Source organism: Liolophura sinensis, chromosome 2 (assembly GCF_032854445.1).
Source record: "Liolophura sinensis isolate JHLJ2023 chromosome 2, CUHK_Ljap_v2, whole genome shotgun sequence".
In the NCBI taxonomy this organism is placed as follows: domain Eukaryota; kingdom Metazoa; phylum Mollusca; class Polyplacophora; order Chitonida; family Chitonidae; genus Liolophura; species Liolophura sinensis.
Genome location: NC_088296.1, coordinates 566,802 through 579,355, shown reverse-complemented (window position 1 = coordinate 579,355; position 12,554 = coordinate 566,802). Strand labels below are relative to the sequence as shown.

At 40.8% G+C, this 12,554-nt stretch overlaps 1 protein-coding gene across 1 annotated transcript in view; it reads left to right on the top strand.

Moving 5' to 3' along the window:
• The window catches only part of LOC135462974 (ankyrin repeat and protein kinase domain-containing protein 1-like), a 15,735-nt gene extending 3,703 nt beyond the window's left edge, over nucleotides 1–12,032 (top strand). The window contains exons 3-6 of the mRNA XM_064740295.1: nucleotides 8,146–8,244; nucleotides 9,425–9,523; nucleotides 10,702–10,800; nucleotides 12,021–12,032. Coding sequence (XP_064596365.1) covers nucleotides 8,146–8,244; nucleotides 9,425–9,523; nucleotides 10,702–10,800; nucleotides 12,021–12,032 — 309 coding nt within the window. The remainder of the gene's footprint in view (nucleotides 1–8,145; nucleotides 8,245–9,424; nucleotides 9,524–10,701; nucleotides 10,801–12,020) is intronic.
• Nucleotides 12,033–12,554: the final 522 nt, after the last annotated feature.

The window sequence follows — 12,554 nt, the reverse complement described above, 5'->3', positions numbered from 1 at the left end:
CTGCCCGCTGAGCGATGAAAATGACAATGGCGATAATGACGATAACGATTGCAATGATAATGATGATAATGATAAAGATAGTAATGTTTATGAATTTGAAACTGACAATAAAGATGAGAATAAAGGTCGAGGAGATGATGATGGTAATTATAGTGGGGGACATGGGAATGATATGGAAATTGGGGTTTCTGGCGAGTCTGTTCCTTCCAGTCAACAAAATAAAGGGACTTTCAATAACTCTGCTGCTGACAACGAGGAAGCTGGAGAGTGGCAAGTTGTCACTAACTCCATGTCCTCCAGCAAAAGGATTCGAAATAAGCGCATTGATGCTACAAATAAGGTCAGGAAGTTAAGCGAATCGCCAGTAGTAGGTGGGCCCCAGAGCCTTTGCGAGGCATCTTAGACGTCAAATAGCCAAGAGTGGGTTGTCGGTATGAATCAAATCTTGAATTCCTCCTCACCCCCTAGATCGTCAGAAATTTCGAATACTACGCCATCCTGCATTAAGGATCCAGTGGTGCACTTGGTAAGAGTCCGTCCTTATGGGGTAGCACGTTTAGCCCTGACCTGTCTACAATATCACAGTTAGACATTAGAGATATAGCAGATTGCCTTGATCCTCAGGGAAGCTCTCAGCAATCTGATATGTCTAGGGCTGGTGGAGAATCCAATATGGAGGAATCTCTTTCGGAAATGGATGCACCCGAAGACTTGCCTGCCTATACCAATGGCAAGGGTGAGGTCTTGGTACCTGTCTCAACATCCCTGGGGTCGTATTATTGCACATTGCGACGAGACTCTAAAGTTGACAAGGTTAAAAAGCAGAGGAAGTTGATAACGTTGTCACAGGAGGATTTTGCTGAGCGTAGGGCAGCGATGTACAAGAAGTCCAGAAAATAGAAAAAGAATAAATAAATATTAATAATGGCTACTACAAAGATCTTACAGTGGAACTGTAGAGGATTGAGGTGTAACCTCGCAGAGCTCCAGATGTTAGCTCAAGACGTCAATCCTGTAGCTTTTAGCTTGCAGGAAATTCTGATAACTGATCCTAGTTATCAATGTCGAGGTTATGTATCTCATCACGCTGTTGCCACGTCTACGAATGGAAAGGCATCAGGGGGTTCTTCTCTTTTGATTAGGCAGGGTGTAATACACAATAGAATGGCACTGAACACCGATTTGCAGGCGGTGGCGGTGCGTATCACACTGGGTATAGTATTAACAATCTGTTCTATTTATATACTACCTTCGTCTACTCTTCATCAACAAGAGCTGCAAAATTTATATGATCAATTACCTAAACCGTGTCTTCTTTTGGGTGACTTTAATGCCCATAGTGTTCTCTGGGGTGACTCTAAACGTAACCAGAAGGGCTCTGTATTGGAGGATTTTATATCTAATAACTCTCTATGCGCCTTAAATGATGGCATGCATACTTACCTTCATCCTGCAAAGGGCATTTATTCGGTCCTTGATTTAGCTCTGGCTGATGCAGGGCTAAGATCGGAATTCAGGTGGAGCGTCCATGATGATCTGTGCGGAAGCGACCACTTCCCCACCATACTTACCCTTGAGGAGCCGGTATCTTCCTCCCTTCCACGCTTTAATTATGATAAAGCAGACTGGCCCCGCTTTGCTGTTCTGTGTGGTGAAACACTTACTAGCGACCTTTTTCTTGATGCAGTTGATCCTATCCAGTTATTCTCGGATCAGCTAATCGATGTAGCCTCCAAATGTATCCCGAAATCTTGTGCGGTTCCCCGTATTAAGAAACCGTGGTTCATGGAGGACTGTAAACGAGCTAGGCGTTTCAGGAAACGTGCTGAGCGCGTGTACCGATGTAGACCATCTCCCGGTAATTTAGACGATGTTAGGCGTACTCGAGCTAAAGCCCGTAGGACTATCAAACAGTCCAAACGTGAAACGTTATGTTTCTAAGATTAATCATCGTACCCCTATGTCAAAAGTCTGGAATATGATCCAACGCATCAAAGGCAAGGGATCCAATGTCACTGTCAATCATCTTAAAGACGGGAATAATTCTTTGACAGAAAAACTTGACATAGCCAATATTTTAGGCGCTTCTCTTCAGATAATTACTTGCCTCAGTTCCAGCGTAACAAGGAATGGACCGAGGCAAGTCCTCTTGATTTTACATCCTCAAATGAAGAATCCTACAATGCTACATTTTCTCTACATGAACTATCCGTATCCCTTAGCAAGGCCCATGACTCAACTCCAGGGCCAGATGATATCCACTATCAGCTTTTACGACACCTTCCAGAATCTTCCTTGAGGCTGCTTCTTGGAATTTTTAATACCATTTGGATTTCTGGGAATTTTCCTGCCTCATGGCAAAACGCTATTATTGTCCCCAGCCCCAAGCCTACCGATCCAAATAACTATCGTCCTATTTCCTTAACCAGTTGTGTATGCAAGACTATGGAGAGGATGATTAAGGATTGCTTGGTTTGGTTTTTGGAGACTAATGAGTTGATAAGCGACATTCAATGTGGATTTCGAAAGAATCGCAGTACTGTTGATCACCTTATTCGTCTAGAATGCTTTATTAAGAACGGTATCGTTAATCGTGACCATGTCGTATCTGTCTTTTTTGATCTGGAAAAGGCATATGACACTACTTGGAAATATGGCATTATGAAAGATATGCATGGATTTGGACTTAGAGGTCGGCTTCCTGACTTTATTCGTAAATTCTTAGACCATCGTCACTTCCAAGTTCGGGTTGGGGCTACCCTATCTGACTACTTTGAACAAGATCAGGGGGTTCCTCAAGGCAGCATTTTATCAGTTACTCTCTTTAGCATTAAGATTAATAGCCTTGCCAGAGTTTTATCTCCTAGTATGAATGCGTCCCTTTTTGTGGACGATCTTGGTTTCTTTTGTCGAGGCAAAGGTATGCAGGCTATTGAGAGACAGCTGCGGATTTGCCTTAACAAAATCCATGCCTGGGCACTGGAGAACGGATTTAAGTTCTCCAAGTCGAAGACTAACTGTGTACACTTTTGTTGGAAGTACTTCCCCCATGAAGACCCCAAGGTATTTTTAAATGGATCCCCCATCAAGGTTGTGCCAGAGGCAAAATTCATCGGGGTGATCTTCGATAAGCACCTTACATTTAAATCTCACATTAATTATCTTAGAGCCAGATGCCTAAAGGCGCTTGATATTTTGAAGGTTGTCTCTAGTGCTCGATGGGGAGGGGATCATGAAACCCTACTTCAGCTCTATCGAGCACTGATTCGTTCTAAGCTAGACTATGCCTGCAGTGTTTATGGAGGTGCGTCACGCTCCCAGTTGAAGAAACTCAATACTGTACATCACCAGGCCCTACGGTTGTGCTTAGGTGCTTCCCGTACCTCTCCTGTAGAGAGTCTGTATGTTGAGGCAAACGAGCCTCCCCTGGAGCTTCGAAGAACTAAACTATCCTTACAGTATATCACCAAGCTTAGAGCTAATCCATCCAACCCAGCCTTTGATTGTGTCTTCCATCCGGAATTTGAAGACTTATATGCTCAGAAGCCATCCATTGTTCCTCCACTGGGTGTCCGCATCCAGGAACATGTGCAAGCAGCTGGATACTATCACCCCTATACGCATCCAGGAAGATCCACCGTGGTTATGTCCTGAGCCTCAGGTTGATACTTCGCTCTCCTCCCTGAAGAAATGTTCCACCAACCCTTTAGTATACCAGCAGGAGTTTAGTAATATGTGTTCAAAGTATCCATTTTATCACCACATATTCACTGACAGTTCCAAGAATGATGATGGCGTGGCTTCTGCCGCTGTCCTTGGACCCAGAACCGTTTCAACTCGGTTTCCAAATTCCTGTTCTGTATTTACTGCGGAAGCCAAGGCAATTTTGTGCGCACTTCGGTCCATTCCAGAGCTAGGAGGTAGCAGATTTCTCATCTGCTCTGACTCCCTTTCCTGCCTCCAGGCAATTCGGGCTAGTTCGCCTGTACATCCAGACATTCTGTCTATCAGGGAGATGTTTAAACGACTTAATGAAGATTTTATCATTGTCTTTTGTTGGGTGCCCGGGCATATGGGTATCCCTTGGAATCTTGCTGCAGATGAAGCCGCGAAGTCGGCTATGCATTCCGTTACTACCCAAACTGATGTTCCATATTCGGACTTGCGTTCACTTATTTGCTCCTATATCAAGCGCTTGTTTCAGGCTCAATGGTATGATCAGACAACCAACAAACTGCATGATATTCGTCAGTTTGTTGGTCCAGCGCCTTCCCTTTCACGGCATCGTCTCCGCTCTTGCATTTTGAGGAGGTGTCGTATCGGTCACACACGTGCTACGCATGGGTATTTGTTAAAAGGAGAAGATGCTCCTCATTGCTTTGCTTGTGATCAACGGTTCACAGTCAAGCACATATTGCTTGACTGTGGCGACTTTGCTCCTGTACGACATTCCTTTTATCACGTGAGCTCTCTTTCAGAACTTTTCAATTCTGTAGAAAGTGATACTATTTTTGACTTTCTCTCTGCCATTGGTATGGCAGGAAAGCTGTAATTTTAAACTACCGTCTGTGTTTGTTATGTGACTTCTGGTGTCCTTTTTGACTGAATAGTAAATGAATTATCCGTAGTAGATCGACTACTTGACGTTTTATTGTGGCAATAAAACTGAAATATTGTTGAAAGCGACGTTAAAACTTTCACTCACTCCCTTGGGAATTCAGATGGATTGCCCGTTTATATAAATTGTTGGCATGCTAAATATTGAACTCTTTTTAGCACCCCATGCCTTTGGAATCCCCATAAGGCGGATCCTTATGGAAGTACAGGCAATATTTTAGTATCAGACAGTTTAAAAAATACTGCGTATGACAAGTCACCAAGGGACCACTTGCTTCGCAACACTTCAGTAAGAGCCCATTTCCCCTGCAACGCAACATATTCTACAGATTTACCATCTCTTAAGAAACAAGTAAATGCCGCCCATAGATATTTAACCATAGATATGCAATCCCTTAGGAGTGTAAGATAAAAGTGATGTCATCTGCAAAAAGCAATATAAATATATGAGTAAACTCGGGAAATAGCTGAACTCAATCTTTAACAAACATACGTATATTGTTACCTAACCAATTAATAAAACAGTAATAACAACGAACGTAAGACGCAGTTCGGTTCAGTCATTAAGTCTCTTGTTTATAATTGTTGTAAATAATATACCTAATACACTTCAGAGCGAAGTCCTTTTATAATTACTAGAATCACTTCTATCGTCCCCCCCCCCGATGTAGGGGAACAATAGCACCCAAACTCCAAACCTCTGGGAACTCTCCTGTGTTAAATACATGGTTGAACAGCTTGAGCATATATGACATACATAAAGGAGAAGACATTTTAAAAAACTTCTCCAGTGAGTCTGCCCAGGCCTTGGGATTTACCAACTTTATTTATATATGGCAAATGCAGTTCCTTCCTCACACATTGCGCTATTCAAGATTTCATTATTTTTCAACATATCTAAAGCTTCATGTTTATTTAATGCGTTATCTTTGAGTACGTTAACGGTAAACAGGTCCTTAAAATAGTTAAACTGTTCATGTTTTGGTATGGGGGGATTACGAGGATTTGGGGAGTGAATACGACGGAGTATGGACCAAAAATTTTTGGCATTTACCGATTGCTGAAGGGATTGCAGTTGACGTGATTTGAAAACGTGTTTCTTAGATCGTATACAGGATTTACGCTTATTGTGATGTGACGTATACACGGAGAGATTACCGTTGCAGCCATCCGTTCTAAGTATCCGTCAGGTACGTCAACATTCCCTTTTCAATGCCCTACATTCTCGGTTATACCACTTATTCCTGAATTTTAAGGGAGACCGTCGAATACTCCTTTGAAAGCTATCTGCAGCACTTAATTGAATCTTGAATAATAATTTAAATCTATGGTTGACATTCTCGGTTATTATGTTACTGTTAGTGGCACTTACTATACTGTGTTTACAGCTCTCTGATTCTAATTCATCCTTGAAAGTAGGTACCAATAGATGGTTCCATCTTATTTTCTCAGTGACTTTATTGCACGTTGAGGAGTAGTGATACCGTCTATGGAGAACGCAGATAAACTGTCGTATAGGCCGCTAGAAACACGCAATAATCCACAACGTTTGCCTCATTATGACATATATAAGCAAACACTCCCTTCCGTTCATCACTACCGAACATGGTATTTAACATATACAGATTGAGGGCAAAACAGATATCAACAGGGATCAACCAAACTTGGTTCGTCACATTGTGATGCGTTTGACACCGGTTAGCGCATATCCTTCAAAATCAGGGTTGATGAAACAATCTAGATCAGTTAAAGGGCTGAGGTTTGATGTAGAAGCATTAAAGTCCTCTCCAAGGATCAGTAACGGATCAGACTGACTGATCGCCAAGGTCTCCAAACTTAAGTTCTCCAGTACCAAATCGCCGTCTTTCCCCTGCCCGCTACCAATGGAGTAAAAGGGTACATCACGTGGAGGTACATATAAGCGGCCATATACAACGTCACGCTGAGCCAATGTTTTTCTTCTTTTTCTTCCTCTGTGTATTTTTTCTTTTTTGCCACCATAAGCGGGAAAGAATGTGATTACTGTGAATCGAGGAAAACATCGAGGAGTTTAAAATCCTATATTATGAACAAAAATCCCAACATATGGCTTTATATGTATCCCGTTAAACAATGGAGGAGTCCGTTTTCGAGTTTCAAATCAATTTTTACATTACCCCTCGCCCGCCAACCGATGACTTAGTGATCTGGATAAGCGCCACCATCAGACTTTTGGAGCCAACAGGATCATATGGCTTTATATGTATCCCATAAAGCAATGTCCGTTTTCGTGTTTCACATCAGTTTTTAAATTACCCCTCGTCCGCAATCAAGGAAAAGCCAGCAGTCTAGTTGCATGGGATCCTTTGTAAGTTGCCGATAATCAAAATAGATATATCACTTGAGTTTTAAATATCGTTTAGGCTTACACTAAAATGTAGAGAAAGCGAATGTCCTGCACTACTTTATCAACACTATCATATGATGTAGCCAGATTTAGGAGCCATAACATATTAAGATATGTCTGCCTTAATTACGGATTGTGTACTTCTCCATGTAGCTCGTCCACGTCTTTACCTATTTCTGTGAATTTTTTTGTATCATCAAATGGTATAAATATGTATTAACATGACAAACCATGTTTGACCTGTGGTATTTCGTCATCGCTATGGTATTAATCATTTTTGCAAGTTGACCACACTAGTGAACACAGCTTGAATGGCTTGTTTCTTTCTGTATTTTAATCGCATTTATTTATGGGTGTTCACATTTATATGTGATACTACTGACCTTATCTCAGCTGTTTTTACATAATATTTTTTACACAATATTTTTTCTGACCTATGCGTGTAAAAGTTAGATATGTTTGCCACTTTTAACTGTTTGCGAAGTCCATCTCATGCTGGCTTCTTCACTGGTCGTACCTGGAAGTGTCTAGCAGGAACCTGTGAGTGTTGCTGCGTTTCCTTGATTTCCTCCCATTATAATGCCGGCCGCTGTCGTGTAAGTGAAATATTCTCAAGTACAACGTAAAATACCAATCAAATAAATAAATAAATAATTGTTTGCGGGTGAAATAATAACGCCTTTGCACATATACATTGACCCTGCTGGACACTTCGTAGACAGAAGGCCTATGTGTGGTATTTATCCCATTGTAAGGCCGCACTCAACAAATACGGGCCTGAACACTTCGGTCAGCTCTGTGCATAGTTGTGATTTTTCTTCTGATAGCGTGCTCTATACCTGATATGAAGAACCCAAATGCAATAACATTGATATACACGACATCTACAATGTAAACTGCCGGGTTGAGATTCGCTGTTTTATACTTGGGATACGATTCTCTTAACGTGTTCAACGAGTAGTCTCGATAAGCGCCGCTATCAGACTTTTTAGCGTTTAAGAAAGGCGCTTTTGTAACACATTGTTAATCAAGAGGATCGTGTGTTTATTTTAAGCTGTGTGGCTTTACGCTATCAGCTTTAACCACATACTTGCCGTATATCAATGACTACCACTGAGTTGTCGCTTTATATTATGTAATAGGATGGGAAAACACCTTTACACGTCGCGTCATTACGTGGTAACGTGGACATTGTTCGTATTCTTGTGGAGCGGGATGCTGATCTCAACGTACAGAACAAGGTAAGTCTTTGCATAACCGTAAGAGGATTTAATAAGATTTTCTGGCTGGTGTTGTGCAAAACTTTCTGAATCCCTAATATTTAGGTGTGACCATATATCTGCTTATGAGTGGTGACAAAATATCACCGAAGACCCTTTGTCTTGATGTTTCTGTGGAACGGACTCACACCTACTATCATATATAAGTAGCATGCAGGTTTTGAAATTGTGGAACATGGTCTGTTTTTGTGATGGAATATACCATACTGTGTGTTTTGTTTTTTTCATGTAAAATTGACCTGTGGTATTTCGTCATCGCTATGGTATTAATCATTTTTGCAAGTTGACCACACTAGTGAACACAGCTTGAATGGCTTGTTTCTTTCTGTATTTTAATCGCATTTATTTATGGGTGTTCACATTTATATGTGATACTACTGACCTTATCTCAGCTGTTTTTACATAATATTTTTTACACAATATTTTTTCTGACCTATGCGTGTAGAAGTTAGATATGTTTGCCACTTTTAACTGTTTGCGAAGTCCATCTCATGCTTGCTTCTTCACTGGTCGTACCTGGAAGTGTCTAGCAGGAACCTGTGAGTGTTGCTGCGTCTCCTCGATTTCCTCCCATTATAATGCCGGCCGCTGTCGTGTAAGTGAAATATTCTCAAGTACAACGTAAAATACCAATCAAATAAATAAATAAATAATTGCTTGCGGGTGAAACAATAACGCCTTTGCACATATACGTTGACCCTGCTGGACACTTCGTAGACAGAAGGCCTATGTGTGGTATTTATCCCATTGTAAGGCCGCACTCCTCAAATACGGGGCTGAACACTTCGGTCAGCTCTGTGCATAGTTGCGATTTTTCCTCTAATAGCGTGCTCTATACCTGATATGAAGAACCTAAATGCAATAACATTGATATACACGACATCTACAATGTAAACTGCCGGGTTGAGATTCGCTGTTTTATACTTGGGATACGATTCTCTTAACGTGTTCAACGAGTACTCTCGATAAGCGCAGCTATCAGACTTTTTAGGGTTTAAGACAGGCGCTTTTGTAACACAATGTTAATCAAGAGGATCGTGTGTTTATTTTAAGCTGTGTGGCTTTACGCTATCAGCTTTAACCACATACCTGCCGTATATCAATGACTACCACTGAGTTGTCGCTTTGTATTATGTAATAGGATGGGAAAACACCTTTACACGTCGCGTCATCACGAGGTCACGTGGGCATTGTTCGTATTCTTGCGGAGCGCGATGCTGATGTCAACGTACAGAACAAGGTAAGTCTTTGCATATCCGTAAGAAGATTTAATAAGATTTTCTGGCTGGTGTTGTGCAAAACTTTCTGAATCCCTAATATTTAGGTGTGACCATATATCTGCTTATGAGTGGTGACAAAATATCACCGAAGACCCTTTGTCTTGATGTTTCTGTGGAACGGACTCACACCTACTATCATATATAAGTAGCATGCAGGTTTTGAAATTGTGGAACGTGGTCTGTTTTTGTGATGGAATATACCATACTGTGTGTTGTTTTTTTCATGGAAAATTGACCTGTGGTATTTCGTCATCGCTATGGTATTAATCATTTTTGCAAGTTGACCACACTAGTGAACACAGCTAGAATGGCTTGTTTCTTTCTGCATTTTAATCGCATTTATTTGTGGGTGTTCACATTTATATGTGATGCTACTGACCTTATCTCAGCTGTTTTTACATAATATTTTTTACACAATATTTTTTCTGACCTACGCGTGTAGAAGTTAGATATGTTTGCTACTTTTAACTGTTTGCGAAGTCCATCTCATGCTGGCTTCTTCACTGGTCGTACCTGGAAGTGTCTAGCAGGAACCTGTGAATGTTTCTGCGTTTCCTCGATTTCCTCCCATTATAATGCCGGCCGCTGTCGTGTAAGTGAAATATTCTCAAGTACAACGTAAAATACCAATCAAATAAATAAATAAATAATTGCTTGCGGGTGAAATAATAACGCCTTTGCACATATACGTTGACCCTGCTGGACACTTCGTAGACAGAAGGCCTATGTGTGGTATTTATCCCATTGTAAGGCCGCACTCCTCAAATACGGAGCTGAACACTTCGGTCAGCACTGTGCATGGTTGTGATTTTTCCTCTGATAGCGTGCTCTATACCTGATATGAAGCACCTAAATGCAATAACATCGATATACACGACATCTACAATGTAAACTGCCGGGTTGAGATTCGCTGTTTTATACTTGGGATACGACTCTCTTAACGTGTTCAACGAGTACTCTCGATAAGCGCCGCTATCAGACTTTTTAGCGTTTAAGACAGGCGCTTTTGTAACACATTGTTAATCAAGAGGATCGTGTGTTTATTTTAAGCTGTGTGGCTTTACGCTATCAGCTTTAACCACATACCTGCCGTATATCAATGGCTACCACTGAGTTGTCGCTTTATATTATGTAATAGGATGGGAAAACACCTTTACACGTCGCGTCATCACGTGGTAACGTGGGCATTGTTCGTATTCTTGTGGAGCGGGATGCTGATGTCAACGTACAGAATAAGGTAAGTCTTTGCATGTCCGTAAGAAGATTTAATAAGATTTTCTGGCTGGTGTTGTGCAAAACTTTCTGAATCCCTAATATTTAGGTGTGACCATATATCTGCTTATGAGTGGTGAGTTTTTTTGTGATGGAATATACAATACTGTGTGTTGTTTTTTTCATCGAAATTTTTTACCGATTCCGGATTATGTTTACACTGATATAAACGTACAGTGCTATGTTCGTTCTGGCTGTTGAGTTCTGTGGTTGTTTACCTTAGCAGTTTGAACCTGGTCGTGTCTGTTTTGTACACAGTAGAATACTTCATCTAGGCATCAAGATACGTATTTGTCAACCAGTCGTCAAGAAAAATATACTGAAACAAAAAAATGAAACTGCACATGTTACTTTCTGTTCAAACCATACACACAACTAGAATCCGTATGTCCGAAATATCCCCTCAATTTTCAACATTTCCAAAAACGTCAGAGGAAAGAAAACTGAGAAAATGTTGAAAGAAATGACAGGGCGTCATTTTGCGTAGTTTGTTCTTCATACAGAAGATTGCTCAGTGCTCATTATGCTCCCATATCGCATTCACAACAGTAAGGCAACGTTGTCTCAATGACTGCCTAACACCGGTCAAGACAACATTATGCAGCCTGAGCCATTACTGTACCAATACTGAACGGATTGCGGCTATGTCACGTGATAACGTAGACGTTGTCCGTATTCTGGTGGAGCAGGGCGCTGACGTCAACGTACAGGATCAGGTAATACACTTCTTGTGTTGTTTCACTGAAAGGTAGTTGTCCGTGGAAGCACAATGGCAACTGCATCGATATATCTTGTCCTTAGCAAAGTTAAAGACTCTAAAACACTTTCCTTTGGCTTGGGTATAAACAGTACGGATATATTTGTATTCTCTAACTCAACAAAGAATCTGTGCTTTGATATAAACGTATATTATTTTTACATGTGCCTCAATCTATGATAGTTTTCGTTTGAAATATTTTTTAATCAAAAGACCACTGAAGACTGGAGATATCCCATCTCTGACAACGTGAAATGTTTAATACCTGAACAAAAGTGAAACTGAAAGTTCGCGAAAGTATGTACACCTTGCCAGCCGGAGTCCAGAACACAGACCATCCTGACGTCCTGAAATATCTCTGATGTTGGGAAAGTGCTGCAATCATATGAGTAAAGATGCATGCACTTCCTGTTGCGTTAATCTTGCAGCGAGCATTCTAAAGGCTTGATTACTTTAATAATTTAACTAGTTCTAACGAGACAGACCTGGTGGGTCACAGTAACAAGATCATACGACAAATGATCACCGCGAGGCAAAAGGGTGACGTGGTTCACACCCTTCGTGCAAGACCTGAGTCTTAACCACACTCCATATTCTGATGTCGGTTGCACTTTTATAATCTTATTCGTTCGCACGTGTTTATTTTCGGGAAATTTTATTGCACAATTTCTTTCCTTGACCAATTTTAATGGGGTTTAGTATAGTACACCAAACAAATAATTGATGCATTTATATGTGTGTGTCATTTACATAGCTAGCAAGAGAATGTTAATGTTTGCGTATTCTAACTTGTGTATACTATGTTAAAGTATTGGTAATTGGTACATGCCCAGGTGAATGATTCACTGCTGCATTTCCATAATCATTTATTATTTGATTAACACCCCACTCACGAATGTGGAATTGTTTGATGTCAGTTAGTTCTATAGATGAAACATATTATCTACCCGGAACAAGCTTTG